Raw genomic sequence first — 19,013 nt, 5'->3', positions numbered from 1 at the left:
AACAAAAATAGTATGTGCTCCACCCATGGCTAGAATTGCTTAAAACATACTTGGAAAAATAAGTAACAAAAATTTCAGTCCTGGAGATTTCATAAAGATTATTAAGATGTCTAAAGATGGGTGAAAACTACCATGAGTACTTCATATTGTGCCTCAAACCAATTTGATTCCAGTTCTACAGTGAGATAATTTGGGTTTGTGGCCTCAATTGCGAGGTTGCATGGTCCTGAGGTACTTACACCTATTTCTTGTAGCTTAGCAGATAGCTGTCTCAGCATAATTAAGGTGAGGAATGTGAGAAAAGGAAATGCAAATCAACCAGAAACTGGGTGTTCAAACTTCTGGGTGTTCAAACTTCGGACCCTCTTTGTGTTTGTTTCAACTTTCAGTTTAGTCCAATTAGTATGGATCTTGAGGACACAGTAAAAAATGCACTTAACTCAGGCATAATGACTCTAGGTCTGAACTGAACACAGACATGGCTGAGAATAAATAGAATTTCAGGATGTTTCAGGGACATTCTAGAACTGAAAATGTAGTTCATTTTGGACATGACTGGCAATCTGGTCTTTCGTGAGGTGAGATTTCAGTGAACTTGAATTCACACGGCTTATGTCCCGTTATTCTTGCTATATCCTTCTTGTCAGTTCTTCATTGTTTGCCTTTTTTTTTTCTCTTAGAAATGAATTTCCCACTGTAGACTTTTCACTCGGTTAAGTTGAATTGTATGATCCTGATTTATTATATTCTAAAGGTATCCATGCACTGGTGAACTGGTGTGCTGTGCGTTAAGATCCTGGTACCAGATAAAAGCCAGAGGTAATGGAAGGAGAAGTCAGAGGTAATGGAAGGAGAAGTCTTTCTGATACCAACCTAAACTATGGAAGAGTTGCAAGGAAAGCAGGGCTTAATATCTGTCTGTTGGAAAATAATCTGATGGGTTTTGTATAATTTTTTTTCAAGTGCTGATTAAAATATTTGCTGATTATCATACAGCTGATTGTAAGGCTGACCTGTGAAAGCTTCTGTGTGAGAAAAAGTACTGTGAGCGAGCTAGGCTGGATTAGCATTTTTTGGTGGTGTTCTTTTACTTTGTTCCTTTAGCATTGTTTCTAGAAAGGAGAGACTTAAAAAGACTGAATACTCCAAGGTGTAGATAAGACAGGGCTGCTGCTCACAATTCATGTCTCTTGAAACTAATGCTGAGTATCAGTCTGACACAGATGGTCTAAACTGATAAAGTGTCTGCTGCAGTTCTTTCGTGCTGCCATATCTGTTCTCTGGTGTGATGCTTTTCCTGAGTGTGTATTTAGACTTTTATTTCTGGGAGGAACATCATGCAGATTCTCCTCTAGGAAGCAGTGCTGCAAGCTAAAATGTGGATGCTGGGGAGTTTTGAAACAAAGTAGTGCCAGTAATAGAAGAGTTGTTTTGAACACTTTTTTTCAGTTGAGTTACTGGTAGGCCATTAGTTAGGGCTGGCTCTGGCCATCATCTTCGTGTCTAGGCTACTGTGCCAGTTTCAACTAGTTCGTTAGTATTGCTGACAGCTTCTACAGTACGTGGGTAGTGTTAGTTCTCACCAACCTGTTTACCATCCATATGAGTGCTTACTTAAATTATCGTGTTCTTTTATGTGTCATGTGCCTGTGCAGTATGTTTATGTGGCAGCCTTCATTTCTTTATTTTCCTCCTTTTGTTGAGTTGAAATTTCTTCACAAGTGTTGCTTGAGGAGTCAACACGTGAGGGTCTGATTCCAGCATTTCACAAACAGAAAGCACACTGCAGAGGACCTTTTCAGAAAAGGCAACTTAGAGTTAAAGCAGCTTGGGGGAGAGAAGAGGTTATCAATGGTAAAACCTCTGCTGTCTCAGAGTCAAAATCTCTCTGTTCAGGTCCAAATGCCACCAATGGAAGAGGAGTGGAAGTATCTCTCGTTTTTTTAATCTCTTTCTGTTTCAATGTACTTAGTCTGTAAAATCTAGGAGCTAGAGGGAGAATGCTAGCAATGTCAGAAATAAACTACTTTACCTTCCTTTACCTACAGCAAAAATGTCATCTGTAGTTCTGTGATAGTATTATGTTCAGTCAGGTTTCCCAGATACCCTTAGCACTTGTTCCCTAGCACTTGCTTCTGCGTTTTGCACAAAAGTAGCAGGGAAGGAGAACGGAGTGTGTTAGTTTTAGTCCATATCAGTTCTACAATCTGTTTCACCATGTAACTGCACAAGCATGTCCCCAGAGAAGGGTATGTAACTGACCTGAAAGCAAACTTCTGGGAAGATGGATAGACCAAGCAAGGCAGGACTGTAATGCCTGTTTGTTTGGTTTATACAGAACATGAACTGTGGTGTGTGATTCCAGACAGGAGTGGGAAGATGAGTTCCAGCAAACATTGGTCTGGTAGTCTTTAATTGCTGTCAGCAGACATAACTAAATATCTGAAGAAGCAAGTGAATCAATAGGGGAAGGCAAAAACCCTAAACTTGTTACCAATTATTCTTCCTATTCCTCCAATCCACAAAATTTAATCTTCCAAAAGAAAGCCTTTGACCTCTAATATCTCGCTGTAACTATGGCCTTGTTAAGAATAAATAACTGGGTAAAGGAGATTTTAGAAGCCCTCTGCAGAATGTCTGCATCAGTCTGTTCTTCCTGCATGGCAGCCGCAATCAGAATTCTTGGAGAGTAGTCAGATCTTTTTTTACAAAAAAAAAAAGAGGTTAGAAATCTTGATGTGTGACATCACTAGGATGCAGCTTCAGGCATTCCAAGGGCATTTGAAGACCTGTGTATTGCATTCCTCAGTAGCTCCTTTGTAAAACTGTGAGAAAGGTGTGTGATGAATTGCAGGCGTTAGAGATATTCTCCAGGGTAGAGAACAGGACAAAAAACACAGGGTATGGACAAGGTACTTAAAGGTGAGTTAAGGCTGTGGTCTTATACCCTCTCCTTTATTCTGCAGTCATTGCATGTTTTTATTCCACTGTAAATGCAGTTTGTCTGCCTTCATTGAGGGGTAGGATATTCTCAGTAATACAGAAAGAACATATGTGTGGTTATGAGTAGTGGAAGTTCCTCAAAGTCATACTTACCTTGTGGTAATGTACTGTTATGCTCGTATCTGTAGCTGAACAGTGAGTTCCTTAAAGGGTTCTGGGTAAAGCTATTTAGGAAAAAAACCCAACACAACAGCTGATGTAGTTCTTCAAACTTAGGGTAAAAAGATCCACTTGATCATCTCAACTTCATCTTGTTCCTCTCAAGTTTATCTACACCAAGATATTTGCAGGGTACATTGGCTTAAGAACAGTTCCAAGAGAGATTCTACAGTGTTTTCGATAGTATCATTAAAATGAAGAAACAGGAACTTTGCTTCCTTTGTCTGTGTTTCCTCTGTCAGAGAAGATAATTTGTAGAAGTATTGCTGCTCAGAGAAGGTAATCATAGTGCTGTAGAAACCTACGGTCACTGCAATTGAGGATCTACAAAAGCATGCCAGAGTCTTGTAAAATGGGGAGTTCTGTGTGTGTGAGGGTTAAGGTTTCCTTTAGTTTGGTGTTCTGTAATTAATACTTACTGGATGGTATGATTTTCCTTTTTCAATAGATTGTATGCATGCTCTTTTTTGTGTTTGTGTTCTTACTGGTGCTTAGAGGGTTAATGAATAAAAATCCTCAACTCTGTACCTGAAATGTGAAGGGCTGGGAAAAAAAGCAAATATATTGCTGGATTTAAATGTAATCGAGAGATGCTAACAGTTACTGTGCCTTTAACTTCTGGTTGTGAAGTAATGAGAAACCTCAAGGAAATTACTTAGTTTTGCTGGGATTTACAGGTTGTTAGTGAATCTGTTGCACTTAGATACAAATAAAATCTGAGCTCTATGCTGCGGAACTGAAGCATTTTAGTACAGTAATAATAATCTGAACTCTGTCTCGGCTTTAGAGGGTGAACATAAACCAAAATAGAAACCTTACTCTGAGTATGCCACAAAAGGCAGTCAGTTCAATTTTTTTTTTAATCATAAACCAACTTTATTAATGGGTTTATTGGGATGCACAGGAAACCTCTAATACAATTGGTTTATGGAGCATCTCTGGTTTTACAGTTTTCAAGAACTTTCTGCTTCTAAAAAAATCAATTTACATTTGTACATAGGGAACATTGCAATGGGAAGCTTTTAAGATTTTATTTTATTTTACTTTTACCCCCTTCTCTTTCATTGATTCAGTGAAGTATTAATGGTGGGATTTGAAAAATACAGTGCTTACAGAATTCTGGATGTGTGTTAAGCATAGCAGTGCTACAGTAAAATGCCAGTTGTACCAAGAGCTGTTTTTCTAAAGTGGTCAATAAAAATAGCTCTAGGAGGTATGAGTATCAAGAGTAGATGCAGAGATGCACACAATAAATGGAATTGGTAATAGTAAGTGATATAAACAGTACAGTTTACAAGAAGTACTCCTGTTGCTGGAAGTCGCAATTCTGTGGAACAGCTGTTTAGTGTTTTCACAGAAAAAACCATCACTGGGGCATGTGGAGTTTCTCGCTCTAGGCCATAGCCAGGTTTGGAAGGGTGAGGTGTGTTAGGTAAAATTAGACTTATCTTGGTATTACTCTTTCTTTAGTTATTTTACCAGACAACTGAAGTTCATTTTTTTTCCTTCAGTTGTGTGTAATGGTACAGAATTTTCAGTTAAAGATGTTTCCCCCAGCACTGTAGGAATCCCAGGGATTTGCCTAAACAATACTTTTACCTCAACTCTTTGCCAGTGATATGTTTCTTTGCTTGTCTGTGGTCTTTCATAAGATCTTTTTGTACTTTTGTGTGTGTTGTTCATCTCTGTTTGCTTTTGTGGACAAATGGTTCTGGTTTTATGGTTGTGAAGAGGGGGATCTGTGGTTGGTGATGAACTGCACACAATTCTGAGACTGTAGAAGTGTAATTTAAGGTCAGGAAGTTGGTTATATGTATTTGGTATTCCTCATCATACCTCTGACACTTCTGCTTTTCTGATCTTAGGTTGGACTTGCCAGACAGTTCCAAGCAGAGTCTGATCCCCACGGTAGTTGGTCACGGCTGTCTGGATTAACTGACTGCTGGATCAATGACCAGAAATTCACTGAGATGACATAGGGAGGGGCATCAAGGACAATGGTGCAGAAAAAGAAAACCTGCCCTCGGTTACTCGACTATCTTGTGATCATTGGAGCCAGGTAATGTGAAGAAGGCTCAGCACTACTTCTGCTCATGCAGCAGAGTGGGAATAAATAGCTTGACATCCATTGATGAAGCTTTATTTGGTGCTGTCTGGAGTGTGTGCTTAATGCAACCGTAATGGGAGCATCTACTTGGGCTATGGTACTTTTTTAGAGATACTAGCTAGAGGTTTTTAACTTGTGATACTTAAAGAGTCTTCAAAAGGTGACTGAGAAAAGACAATTTATATGTCTGTCTGGTAGCCTGAGTGTCCTAATTGCTTTGCTTCTATTAGCATCAGGATAGAGGGATTCACAGATTGAAAATACTGAAAGCCACATGCAAGTAAAATACTGTTTTGGGATTATTTTTATAGGTTTTGAAGTGTAGTCTGTAAACACACCAAAAAATCTGGAACTTGCCTTATTTGGCTATTTCTCTGTCTAATACTCATTTATGCACATAGGATTGGCATAAGTGTTTTATTTTTTCAAGTCATCATGACTACTAATGGACAAAATGTTATGCTTATTACTGCATATATGAAATGTGAGGTTGATGTGGGTGTTTGTCAAGTACACAGGCGCTCAATAAATGCTTTTTTTCTTTATTCAAAGTTTGTGCAGTAAATTTTCTGACAGCCTTTTTTTACTTCTGAAAGGCTGTTTTGCTTTCATTTCTGAATATCAATGATAAATTACAAATATCCTATTACTACTTGTCTAGGTTTCCTTAACTCTTAAATAAGAGAAAAACAAGCATCATCTGTATTGTGAAATGAGCAAATCTAAAGTATCAGGTTGAGAATGTACCTTGTATGAAACCATAGGAGAGTGATGGGGGAGCCAGGTCTCCTACATCACATGTGATAAGCATGATACAAAAGTATTACTTCAGAAAAATGATGAGTGACCAGACATTATAGCAAAAGGAATGAGACCAAGAGGAGGTTCTTCTGGGGCTGTAGTTTTATTCTTTCACTATGTGATTCTCATACTGTTTTTTTCTTAATGGAAAAGCAGTGGTAGGAAAATAGTTAATGCCTTCAAAGAAGTTGTCCTTATGATGGAAAATTACTTATAAACAGTATTGCCTTTCTCTTAGTGCTCCATTAGTAATTAGTGGTTTACCGAAAGCTGGTGAGCCACAGTGTTAAGTAGGACAGCATATTACTACCTGTTTTTTTACAGTAAGGTACATTTCAAATCCAACCTGAAAATGCAACGCAGAAATTTATATACCTGTGGTTGCTAGAACTTTTTAATGAAAATTTTACAGGATGAGTGCCTTATCATTCCACTGTTTGTCCAGGTTCTCTCCTACTAAGCTCTTGGTTTTCCCAGTTAAGAGTTGATACTTGATTTTCTCTTATTTAGTTGTTTTCATAGAAGGCTGCAGTTCATAGGGTTTTCATTTAACTGTATATTTGGAGAGACTTTTATTGGCCTAAATCAACTATGCGTGGTGCTTTTTCTTTGCTCTTTCCATAGGCAGCCAAGTAGTGATAGTGTTGCTCAGACTCCTGAACTACTGCGACGTTACCCTCTAGAAGACCATGTGGACTTCCCTCTGCCACCTGATGTTGTGTTCTTCTGCCAGCCAGAGGGATGCCTGAGTGTGCGGCAAAAACGCATGAGCTTCCGTGACGACACTTCCTTTGTCTTTACGCTCACAGACAAGGATACAGGCGTAATTCGCTATGGAATCTGTGTCAACTTCTACCGCTCCTTCCAGAAGCGAGTACCCAAAGAGAAAGGAGAAGGCGCAGGGAGTCATCGAGCTCGGGAGGGACAGAAAATCCCCAAATCTGGGGATACATCTGTACCCCAAGAGGAAGTGGGTACTGAGAGTTCAGAGAGTGGTTCTTCACTGCAGGCTCCAAGTACAGAGTCTACTCCAGATGTGAATCGATCACCGTGTAGTAAGCGCCTGGCCAAAGGCAGCCATCGCTCTCGGAACAGCACTCTGACCTCTCTCTGCATCCTTAGTCATTATCCCTTTTTTTCCACCTTTCGTGAATGTCTGTACACCCTCAAGAGACTTGTGGACTGCTGTAGTGAGAGATTGTTGGGCAAGAAGCTGGGGATTCCTCGTGGGGTGCAGAGGTAGGTTAAGGGGGACGCTGTATCCGAGGTTACAATTACATGTACGGCAGATTGTGGCTACAGGTATGGCTGCAGAATCAGCCAAATGCCAATGGGTGACATTTCCTGTTTTAACTGAGGATCACAGTAGGAAAAGGAAATTTTTGGTGTGATCTCTTTGAAAGTCCTCTGTCTGATTCTCTATCCTCCTATGACTTTTCATTTTTGATATCTTAAGGAGGAACTAGTCTGCTAAGAACTGAGCACAATATTTTCTGAAGATGAGCACTGATGCTGTAATTGTTGCTTTGGTATATAAGCTCCATGGCAATGTACATCAAGACTGATTGTCTGGCAAGTTAGAAACAGCCAAAAATAACAGAGAATCTTCACTTGGGGCAAGAGGGAAATGATCAAATTGTGCTTAATGAGCTTATGAGCCAATCTGAACTTCAGCATGGGAGCAAAAAGACTAAGAAGCTGAAAGACGTCAAAGTGCAATATTTGAAGGGAAGAGGGAGGAGAGTTAGAAGACAAAGAGTTGTCTAGGAAGCATATGGGAATGGGGGTTGATAACAACAAATTAACAGGAACTTGGTGTACTTAATGCAATGCAATAATTTTGCATCTCTGCTAATATTACATCGGGTATGTAACAAATGCTGTTGCACTGTAGAATGCAGAAAGAACAACATCTTAATGTATTTCACTCATGGATGTGTGTCTGTGCTGTTGTGCCTGACACCTACTTTCCAAAATGATGTTTTTCTTTGCAATATTCTAACTGAAAATTAAAAAAATACAAAATTACTATCTGGAGAAGGAGGAGATTATCTCAGTAGTAAGAGGGACAGCTCATAATGTTAATTAAGTAGTTCTGTGCTCTCTGAAGTAAACATGTCAAAAGCAAGCCAAAATGACAGGATGTCTGTAATTTTCATCATTATAAACTCCTCACTTTTTGCATGAAAGGAGACAGTGGTTCTGTTCATAAAGGCAGTTGCTTACTTCTAGGGTCACTACCCTGGAATAGCTCTGGGAGAATGTCCTGATTTTATAGCTGGCTCCTGCGTTAGCAGATTTATCACCTGCATTCACCGAGTGCTGGGGGAAAAAGGATTCTATCAGAGCAAAACTTTATTTCCTCGTAAATAGAACTATGAATTAAGGAAGCTTATTTTGTCACTTGGTGGTTAGCTGATAATTTCTGAGGCAGAAAAAGCTAAATTTGCTGATTTTCCTCAACTCTGTGAGCTCATCTGACTTCTTGAAAGGGATTCTAAAGTATTCCAGTGTTTGAATGGCATGCAGTGTTTGAAAAAGATTTGCTCTTGTTTGCCGTAATTCTCAAAGAGAACATCTGGGTAACAAATGAGGAGGGCAAGAGAAAGAATGCTGAGCATACATCTCTGGGAAAAGTAAAGCAGCATGTTTGAATTACCATGTGCTTTGCAAGCCATGACTTGGAAAAGTAGAATAGTGTTGAAGTGGTGGTAGAACAAAAAAAAAGGTGAAACTGAATCCATAAGCGGCTTGCATAAGATTGAAGGTGCCTGTTAAGAACCTTGTGTCCTGTGCTTTGCAAGGAAGAGTGGAGGATGAGAAGCATCGCAGTTCCTAACAGCTGTTATCAGTTACTCAGCATAATCTGAAATTGCCTTTGTTTGGACCTCTCCAGACATCTGTAGTTTTTTTCCCTTTTGAAGCTTCCACTGTCATAATATTTTCTTTTTTTTTTTCCTCTTTTTTTGTGTTGTGAACTGTAAAGTAGAACCTCCACTTTGAACCTGTGTCATCCTGAATGGTCTCATACACTAAATGAAGATACTTATCAGACTGAAGTTTTCTACAGTTTCTGTACCTTTCATTCTGCTATAACATTAAGAGCTGCACAAATCATTTTGCTCCCCTTGTCAGACACAGTTTCAAGTTCTAAAGCTCCGAGGGCCCTGAGCAATGCTGTACGTGCATTTTGGCCAGCCTCTCTGAGATACAAGTTTTTTAGATTGCTAGCTTAAGGCATAGGAAAATGGCTGCTTATTTTGCTGAACTGTCTAAATGCTTTCTAGACATCATTCAGAAATGTATATTTTCAGCTGAAATTCATCCCCTTCTGCCATGGATTATTCAGCTTTTAGAATGATACAATGCAGTTGGGAATAGCACGAAAAAGAGTATTTTATCATGCTAAAATATTTGGGAAATCTTAGTGTGGCACATCTTTATTAGCTGAGGTTTAGCTTCTGTTCTTGCCAAGGTTTATAGGACCGCTGGAAAGAGAATCCTGCAGGCAATCAGTCTGCCACAATTCTGGATGAGATATGAGAGTATCCTATGAGAGTGCTGAATTTAAGGGTCCAGAGCAATGAGAGACCTTCAGAGATCTGGCCCTAACTGAACCCTTTAAATGAGTGAATGAACTCTCAGGTGGAAGTGACATATTTGTGCTGATTCATGCCACAGAAAGATTTAAACATCCCCACAGTGGTTGTTTCAGTAAGCTTAAAAGCCTTCCTTTTCCTTTGTGTGGCCAAATGTTTGGTAGCTGCACCTTTTAATTTTTGGTGAATCTGCTCTTTCCCTGGAAGAGCCCTGCAGAATGGTTGTCCAGTCGAGCTCTCAGAGTGTTAACCTTGGTGTTCTCCCTGTACAGGGATACAATGTGGCGGATTTTCACAGGCTCCCTCCTGGTGGAAGAAAAGTCTAGTGCATTGCTACATGATTTACGGGAGATTGAGGCCTGGATATACCGGCTGCTCCGTTCACCCATGCCTGTTGCTGGTCAGAAGCGGGTGGATGTCGAGGTCTTGCCACATGAGTTGCAGCCGGCTTTGACCTTTGCTCTTCCTGATCCATCTCGCTTCAACTTGGTGGATTTTCCTTTACATCTGCCTTTGGAGTTGTTGGGAGTGGATGCTTGCCTGCAGGTGCTGACCTGCATCCTTCTGGAGCACAAGGTAAGAAGGGAATAGTTGATCTTTGCGAGGTATGCAGGAAGCTCAGCCTTCTTCAAAACCAGGGTAGGCTGGATGTATGTCACATCTGTCTCCTGTACTGTTTTGAAATCAATTTATCTGTGGGAAGGAAGGAATAGCTCCTTCTGAGGTTCCTGTTTTGAAACATTTTACTTAAGAAAAACATCTAAAGCTCCTTTTCAGACAGATTAATGGAGAGCCATCAAGTTTACAGCTATTGAATTAGAGGCCTGCAGGCTGTGATCTTCATATATCCCTGGAGGGAGCATTAGAAGTGAATGGCTACTGCAGCACTAATGCGAGTTTCTTTGGTTGCAGGTTGTGTTACAGTCCCGAGATTATAATGCACTCTCAATGTCTGTGATGGCCTTCGTGGCTATGATCTACCCGTTAGAGTACATGTTCCCAGTGATCCCTCTGCTTCCCACCTGCATGGCCTCTGCAGAACAGGTACTTATGTTTTCCTATATTGGTCTTTTGCAAAGGATGTTTCTGTGATGTCTGAAACATAGAGAAGTAGTCTGTTTTTTCCCCTGCTGTTTTGTCAGGGATTACAATAAAATTTGCCTTGCAAAGAACATTTCTTAAGCACCTCTGAATTATAGGTAATATCACTTTTTTAGGCTGTCTTCAAACCGTGCTTAAGGAATAGTATGATTCAAAGCAGTAGTTCACAGACAATGGACTAAAAGGCCATAGATCCACAATATGAAGAGTATTTACCTCCAGTGCTCTCCACAGCTAAGCATTAAGGTTTGCTGAGGAGAGTCCAGAGTACTATTCAAGGATGCCTGAGAGCTCTTGATTCAGAGTTTAGAAACTATTGCCTGCAATTTGTTCTCCTCAAAAATGTGAAGTGTCGAGTTACTTCATGTGGGAGTCTGGGTTTTGCCAATAATTGTCTCATTATTTTGCTTGGAAAGGTAGAATTCTAGCCATCTTCAGTGCTATCCTGCACCTGATACCACATATTTGTTGTTGTCAGGTCAGAGGTGACCAACTGTTACAGATTTCAAGACTAAATAAGCATCTCAAGCCACTGGTCTTAAGCTGCTGCACACCTTATTCATTTAAACATTTTCTCTCTGCTAATTCCTTTATCAGAAGAAACCTGAATTTCCCCTTAGGTTTGCTCTGTTCATTTGGAAAAAAAATTAATTTATTCTTCTTCCAGAGATCTTAATTGTTTTGAAATCGAGTTACTATTACAAGCACTTATTTGAGTAAATCCATATTTACAATGTCAGAGCATCAGTTTGAGCTGGTAGTGTATTCATTTCTGACATGCTGCTTCTCAAGTTGAGCTTGTACTCTGAACGTCTTTCTTTTGTTGTTGTTTTTTTTTCCTGTCTTGTTTCATGATAGATGTGGAACAGTTAGACTAGCTAATGTTTTTCCTGTAAATTACACCCCTGAGCAAGAACGGGAGCATGAGAAGCAAAAATTGAAATTCTCTGAGAAGGGACTTTTTTCCTTTCCTTTCCTTTCCTTTCCCCCTTCCCCCCCCCCCCCCCCCCCCCCCCCCCCATGGTATGGAATTAATTACTTATAAGGAATTTATAATGCTTTTCTTGTTAGCCTCTCTGCTAGAAACAAGCTGTAGTTAAATATTTGGGAAGAACATGGTGATATGAAATGCAGATCTTGTTCTTATTAAAGACTCTCTCTCTCAGTTGCTTCTAGCCCCTACACCTTACATCATTGGTGTTCCAGCAAGTTTCTTCCTTTACAAATTGGATTTTAAGATGCCTGATGATGTGTGGCTTATTGACCTGGATACCAACAGGGTGAGTGGTGCCCAGAAGGACTCATGGCTTGGTTTCCAGGGAACTGTGCATTTTTATTCATGTACTCACTAAGAATCTAAAAATGCCTGGCCTTAATGTACCTTTGCCACTCTTATCTTAAACTTTAAGATTCTATTCTTTGTTATGTCTCAGGGCTCCCATTTGTTTTGCTCCTAAGATACTCTCTTTCAGTTATCAATAGAAGATAAATCCTCAAACAAATGATAAAGCTGTCTTCTGGAGTAATTGCTACCCTGTATAAACCCTGCATAAGCAATCCAATCTGATAAGAGCCTTCCAGCAGCATTGATTGCCATGGTTTAAATGAGACTGTGTATGCTGTTTTTCACTGGAGCATGAGCAAGAGAAATGTGTAACATCTTCTACATGGTGGAAATTGTAAAGGATGAGTGTGGCTTTGTTCAACTCCATTTTTTTTTCTGTAGTAAAGGATAAAATTAACTTGGACATTGTTTGTGATATTGTAAACAATGCATCCATAAAGAAGTGAAAACCAAAGGGTTGATGCAGTTGTCTATGTGTGGAGGTTGTGTTGTGGGGGTTTTATTTATTTATTCGTTATTTTATTTCATGGATTTTATCGATGGAGAGGTGAAGATTCAGGAGATTCTATTGGTGTACTTCATTCCAGGTGATTGTTCCCACAAATGCAGAACCCTTGCCAGCACTGCCAGAGCCAGAAGCTTCAGAGCTGAAAAAGCATCTGAAACAGGTAATAAGCATTTTTGTAAAAGGATTTGGATTTAGTAGAATTGAGCGGATGTCTTGCACAGCTCTTCTTCCATACAAGAATGCAAGTCAGCAAATGTAAAGCAAAATGTGTTAAAAGCAGAGGTGTATCCAGGCACATGGATATGAAAATGTATGAGACTACTATAATATGCTTGTTTAAGAAAGTGTCCCTTGGTCAGTCATGGAGAGGTCTGCTTCTCTGAAGATAGGCTAATGAGTAGAATGGCTAATTCAACAAAATTATAGAGGTGTCTTTTGACATCTTTCAGCTGTGTGGCTTTCTAACGGTGTCTTCTCCTGACTGAGACTTTCCTAGTTTCTGATCTTTCTGTATGTTCTGTGTTTGGCTAGGATAAGGTTATTTTTTTTCTCAGGACGTTGGGAGGCCATACCCAGGATAGTCAGCTGAACTAGCCAGTGGGGTATATCATGCTTTGCCATGTGCCCCATCTAAGAGAGGGCAGGGTGGGGTGCTGGGTGAACACATCACATTTTGTATTACTCATTTTATATATAGCTACTTTACTATTCTGGTTCATTTGTTCTTTATCATGTTCTGTTGAACTCTCTGTTTGTCAACCCACAGAGTTCTGCATTTTGCTCTTAATTTCTCCTTCCCATCCTACCAGGGGGAGGGGATGGGAGGGGCCAGTTGCATGGGGCTTGGCTGCAGCTGGGACTAAATCCATAGAACTCTACTTTCTCCAGAGGACTTCATGGTAATTTTTGTTGCCCAGTTTTGCTTTTTGCTGTCTTTGCTGCTTCCACCTTTGTGATTTGGAGGGGAAGCACAGGACTAGGCATTTTCTGTCACTCCATATAGACAGCTAGTTAGAACATCCCCCATGTTAGAATACAGTAGTATTTTGAGCTCAAAATCTGGTATCAACTGATACAGTTACTAAGTGGTATGTAGCCAGTTTCTGTTTTTCTATCTCAATGAAGGGAGTTAATCTGTCAGAGTGAGTGGTCGCTGAGGAAATTAGCTGCAGTTAATGTCTTAGCCAAGTGAGGGATGATTTGAAATACTACTGGAAGCAACAAACCAGTTCTGTTTTTCACTGTTGTCTGGGGCTAACTTGTTTCCAGCTGATGCAGAACATTCTGGATTCCTCTTCTGCATTTGCTGTGTGGGCTTTAAACTCCAACTTGATCCATCAAGCTATGACCATCTCTGTTTCCCCCCCATTCACAGATCTGTATGTGAGGTCTCAGTCTTTTCTCTCAGGTCCTGCTAAGCCATTAATCAGCTTGGGTCATCCTGGCTGATCATGTCAAGCAGGTTTTATCTCTTTATTTCTGTTTTTCTTATGCATGCTGCATGTAGTATCTAAAGGTAAAGTGCATTACTAGTGTCATGAGGTCTGCTCTTCATCAGTTCCCATGGACTAGGAGAGCAAAGTGTGCAACCTCCATGATACCCCAGTACCTGCCGTCAGCACAGATGGAAGTGATACATTGCTTGGAGTTTTGTTAGATCCACCTTCCTCTTACTTCTGCCTCACCCCCTTGCAATTTCAGGCCCTATTCAGCAAAACTCATACTAGGGCAAAGTTGGATGTCAGATAAATAAATTTCAGATTTATTGAAGGAGTATTTAAAATTCACATAGTGTTCACTCGGGTTCAGATTTACATCTGTATGTACTCCTGTAGGCGTTATCAGGAAGAGTTAACCATTGGCAAAGGGGAATGACTTCTGCTGATTGCTGTACAAAGTAGATTAGACTAAATTGTAGCTCACATCACTGAAGTTAGCAGTGTCAAAGAACAAGATTCTACTACAGTAGAAAGTTCTTAGCTGCATCAATAAGGACAGCAGCATTTCTGCTTTCCAGAGTGGCCAAATGTGAACGCTTGGGGGTGGGGCAGTTAAACCTCTCTTCCCAAGATGTGTCTATTTTGTGGACTCTTTTATTTCCTGACATTTGTGATATTTGGTAGTAATAGATTTATTTTTTTTCCCCTTCCATCTGTTTCTCTGTGGTCATGTGTTCGTCTTGGCTCTGATGGGCTGCTGATGTTATCATATGATCTTCCATCTTGCCTCCAGTGTCTGATTAGCATGACTGCAATCACTCAGAAACAGCTGCTCACTCCTGACAACAAGGTTCTTTATTTATTCTTTTCCCCTCGATTTTCCATTTTACCCTTTGTATGTTTTGTTGGTTTTATTTCTGTTTCATTTTATGTATTTATTCATTTTTGAAACTCAAGGATGAAGACTTAGTGGGCAAATACGAGAAATGAGGAAGATTTAGGATAGGTCTGGGTGCCCAGGACTGATTTACAGCTCATGCTGCTCCAGTGCATATCTGTGAAGATATTATAAGGGTTGAAGAAGATAGTAAGTTTATGGAGAGATGGAGACCTCATTCAGATGGGAAGTAGAGATTTGCAGGGTGACAGGCAAGTCCCTGTGCAAAAGTGTCTCCACTTTGTCCTGGGATATCAAACTCGCTGGTTGAATGGCCAAATTGCAAGGCAGATTTCAAGCCCTCTAAGTCCTAAGATGTATTCAAATTATATTTGGGGAAAACTCTACAATGAGTTGTACAAAGTGCCATACTACCAGTGGTTCAGTTTGGGCTGTCTGTTTTCATGTTATGAATGATCTAGCAAAGTGGACTTCTCTGCTGCCCCTTGGATGGCTCCAGGACTGTTTCTGCATTGAGATAATTTTGACAATCCATGTAAAGGAGGATCTGGAGATATTTTTGACTCAGCAGGCGATGCTTTAAGATGTATTATTAGAGCATGCACAATTACTGCAATTGCCTAGAGGGCAGGGTAGCTCTGATCTCTCTTGTTGTTTTAATAGCATGCTGAATGTGTGCATAATGTTGTCCTTTGTCAGGCACTGGCCAGTATGAGTCTGAATACTCAGCCCATTCTTAATCTAGAGAAGTTCCATGAGGGGCAGGAGGTGCCTCTGCTGCTGGGAAGACCACAGAACGATTTGCAGTCCACTCCTTCAACAGAATTCAACCCTCTGATCTATGGAAATGATGTGGACTCTGTGGATGTGGCCACCAGGTGAGTGAGGCTGAACAGGAAGGTAGTCTTGAGTCTTCATAAACTGTGCTTGAAGGCAGCACAGACACTTCTATGGAAACATCTTCCAAGTTCTACCTCAGGTTCTACTTTATAACATGGGAAAAAAAAAAAGAACAGAAATTAGTCTTTATCTCTCAGATCTATTAACTGCATGAACTGTTTATCTTGAGAGAGTGCTTTATTTCTTGCATTTTCCTGAACTTGTCAGTCTGATATTGTACCTTTAAGCTTAATACCAAGTCTTGAAACACAAAAAAAGCTGGAGACTTAGTTGTTGTGTCAGCTAGCATATGTGAGAGTGATGTCCCTCCATGATGGTTTGGGAGTTACCTGACCCCCACCCCCCCACTTAAGAAAATCACCCAGACTAGACTCAGCCACCTGGAAGTTAAGAAATGATGTTATATTTACAGCTTAGCACATTTTACAAGCATATATAGGCACAATATTTACAGTTATATACAAGTTAAAAGCAATACAGAAACACAGTACGCCTCCCAGAAATCACAGTCCCCAGGAGGGCTCCTGACCCAAGCCCGCTTCCCTCTCCCTCTTTCACTCCCTTCAGAAATAGCCAGATCAATCCATGTATATCTCACGTGATAAATCTGGAGAGATTTGAGGTGAGATGTCAGAGAGACGACGAGGAGGTTAGAGGAAAAAGGGTTAGGCCAGATCAAAGAGTTAGGGCAGATACAACCGCACAGACCAGACCATCAGAAAGAAGGAACAGAACTGAGAGCTGGGAAGTGTGAGAGAAGTGAGTGTCTTATCTATATTTTGGCTAGTTGTGTTTCTCAGCAGAAGAATGGGTGATAGAGGGTACTGTTGGTTTTTTTTTCTTTCTTCTCACAACTAAGAATTTAATCTCTCTCAGTAAAATATTCCAATTAGCTTCAAACCAGCACACCCTCATTGAGTGGGTCTTGATGTTGAGATGGTAAAGTAAAACAAAGTGATTTTTTGAGATGTGGTTTTTTTTTAATTCTTTTTCTAAGAGGACCTTTTTTTTTTTTTTTACTGAGTTACTATTTGAATACCTTTAAAAGGCTTTCTGTCTTCTGCTGTGTTCTGTATTTCTATCTGATACATTGTCTTCTGTTTCTTTTCAGGGTTGCTATGGTGAGATTCTTCAACTCACCGAATGTTTTGCAAGGTTTCCAGATGCATACTCGCACTCTTCGTCTCTTCCCACGACCAGTGGTGGCATTCCAGGCAAATTCCTTTCTTGCCTCTAGGCCGAGGCAAACGCCTTTTGCAGATAAGCTTTCCAGGACTCAGGCAGTAGAGTATTTTGGAGAATGGTCACTCAACCCTACTAACTATGCCTTCCAAAGAATTCATAACAGTATGTTTTGGTCTTGCCTTTCCTGCACTTAAAAAGCAGAGATTCTAGGGAAGGACAGAGTTTTAACCCATATTATTCCTGCTGAGGAAGGAAATCCAGTTGAAGGGATGTTTTTTGATTTTTATGCATGCCCTGATGTGTTTGTGCCAAGTTAGCTGTGCTATTAACCATTTAATCCTCTAATTAATTTAACCTCTTCTCTTTGTTTTTTTTTTTTGTTATGGAGAAGAAGTCTTGTAGGCTTTTTAGAGTAGAGACTGTCCCTTCCTTTTCCTTTGTGCAAGATTTAGCAAGAGGTAGCCTCACTACAAATGAAGCCTGTGGCATCCATAAATGAGGTATAATAACTCTCTTTTGTACAGACACATTTGACCCAGCACTGATTGGTGACAAACCGAAGTGGTATGCTCACCAGCTGCAGCCCATCCACTATCGTGTCTATGACAGTAATTCACAGCTGGCTGAAGCACTGAATGTCCCAGCAGAGAAAGAAACAGATTCTGATCCCACTGATGACAGGTTAGTGGAGAGCATGATTGTAGTCACACAATAGTTACTTTAGATTTGCTGGGCCTCTCCTCATACTTCTTGTTTGCAGCCTTTTCTTGTAGCCTGCTAGGTTGCTATTTCAGGTTACTCTCTTTGGACAGAATGCTGACACTGAAGGAAGTTGCCTTTGCTCTGTCAGCACAGCAATGTCTTAGTCTTTGGTAGTGTCTTCTCAAGCCTTCATTTAATGTGATGCTCCATTTGTATTTTCCTGTTTTCTTTTACTATCTGTATGCCACTTCACATTAGGTATTTCCTCCCACTCTGAAGCTTTTTTTTCTGTTCTTAATCTGGTTACATCTATTGCAGCACTGCATGTACTCCTACCCATTTTACCACTCTTTCAAATCTCTACTCAATGCATAGAGTTATGAAGCTTGTTAGTACTAACCACTGCTTAAAACCTTTTTGTATGCTTAGTAAAATTGGAGTAAACTTTTTTGTTATGGTAGTTTTAGCCATAATTCCCAGAGCTTTGCATCTAGTTTTATTATCCTTTGTTCTCTGCTAACCTGTAAGATCTCTCAGGCTTGGACTTGTACATCTTTTATGTTCTACACAGCACCAGTGTTACTGAAAGAGTGGGATGCATCATTAATATAAAAAGGGAATGCTTTTACTTCTGATTTCCAATTCCCTTGAAGTTTTCCCACACCCACTGAAAATGAATGTGCTACTCCCTGCTCACTTACGCTTGACCTCATTAACTTAGTATACTGAGAGCTTTTAAATGTCTTTCCATATTGTCTCTTTGTATACCTTGAAGGTAATTACTTTGTTCTGACCTTTCATGAGGCTGGCTTCCCACTTCCCAAAAATTTATAGGGACTGTAGTATTATGAGATTGAGGCTTATTAAAACAATGCTGTTTTGAAACATCAGGCCCTGCTGTTGCTGTTATACTGCCACTCATCTCTCTTTCTCACCTGTTGTGGCAGTGGCAGTGACAGTGTCGACTATGACGATTCAAGTTCCTCCTACTCCTCCCTTGGGGACTTTGTCAGTGAGATGATGAAATGTGACATTAATGGTGATACCCCAAGTGAGTACCTTTGAACTTTACATTTCACAAGGTCCGCAGAGATTCCTCTTCCACATACGTCTGCACTGTGGGGAAAAAATGCCTCCTATAAGTCCCCAAATGAGAGCAAAAGTATTGTTCCATTGTAGTTTTGCTTTGAAGTTAAATTATTTTCCGTACTCCTTCAATATACAGGGATAGGCTGAAAACAGACATTTCTCCTGCTTATCAACCAC

The 19,013-nt window shown here is 40.2% G+C and overlaps 1 protein-coding gene across 5 annotated transcripts in view; it reads left to right on the top strand.

The window, feature by feature from the left end:
• Window positions 1-5,031: 5,031 nt before the first annotated feature.
• MADD (MAP kinase activating death domain) overlaps window positions 5,032-19,013 on the top strand; it is a 59,502-nt gene continuing 45,520 nt past the window's right edge. For 2 of the 5 annotated variants that reach the window (XM_064144895.1, XM_064144884.1), the window contains exons 1-11: window positions 5,032-5,221; window positions 6,695-7,309; window positions 9,942-10,245; window positions 10,582-10,713; window positions 11,937-12,050; window positions 12,703-12,783; window positions 14,856-14,912; window positions 15,660-15,838; window positions 16,972-17,207; window positions 17,570-17,726; window positions 18,692-18,798. In XM_064144895.1, the coding sequence (XP_064000965.1) occupies window positions 5,160-5,221; window positions 6,695-7,309; window positions 9,942-10,245; window positions 10,582-10,713; window positions 11,937-12,050; window positions 12,703-12,783; window positions 14,856-14,912; window positions 15,660-15,838; window positions 16,972-17,207; window positions 17,570-17,726; window positions 18,692-18,798 (2,044 nt within the window). In that variant the 5' untranslated portion in view covers window positions 5,032-5,159. The remainder of the gene's footprint in view (window positions 5,222-6,694; window positions 7,310-9,941; window positions 10,246-10,581; window positions 10,714-11,936; window positions 12,051-12,702; window positions 12,784-14,855; window positions 14,913-15,659; window positions 15,839-16,971; window positions 17,208-17,569; window positions 17,727-18,691; window positions 18,799-19,013) is intronic. The other 3 variants (XM_064144915.1, XM_064144904.1, XM_064144873.1) reach the window with 2 other exon arrangements.

The sequence above is a fragment of the Pogoniulus pusillus genome, chromosome 1 (assembly GCF_015220805.1).
Source record: "Pogoniulus pusillus isolate bPogPus1 chromosome 1, bPogPus1.pri, whole genome shotgun sequence".
NCBI classification, from domain to species: Eukaryota; Metazoa; Chordata; class Aves; order Piciformes; family Lybiidae; genus Pogoniulus; species Pogoniulus pusillus.
Note: the sequence above shows the minus strand (reverse complement) of the source record. Positions and strands in the feature narration are given on the sequence as shown.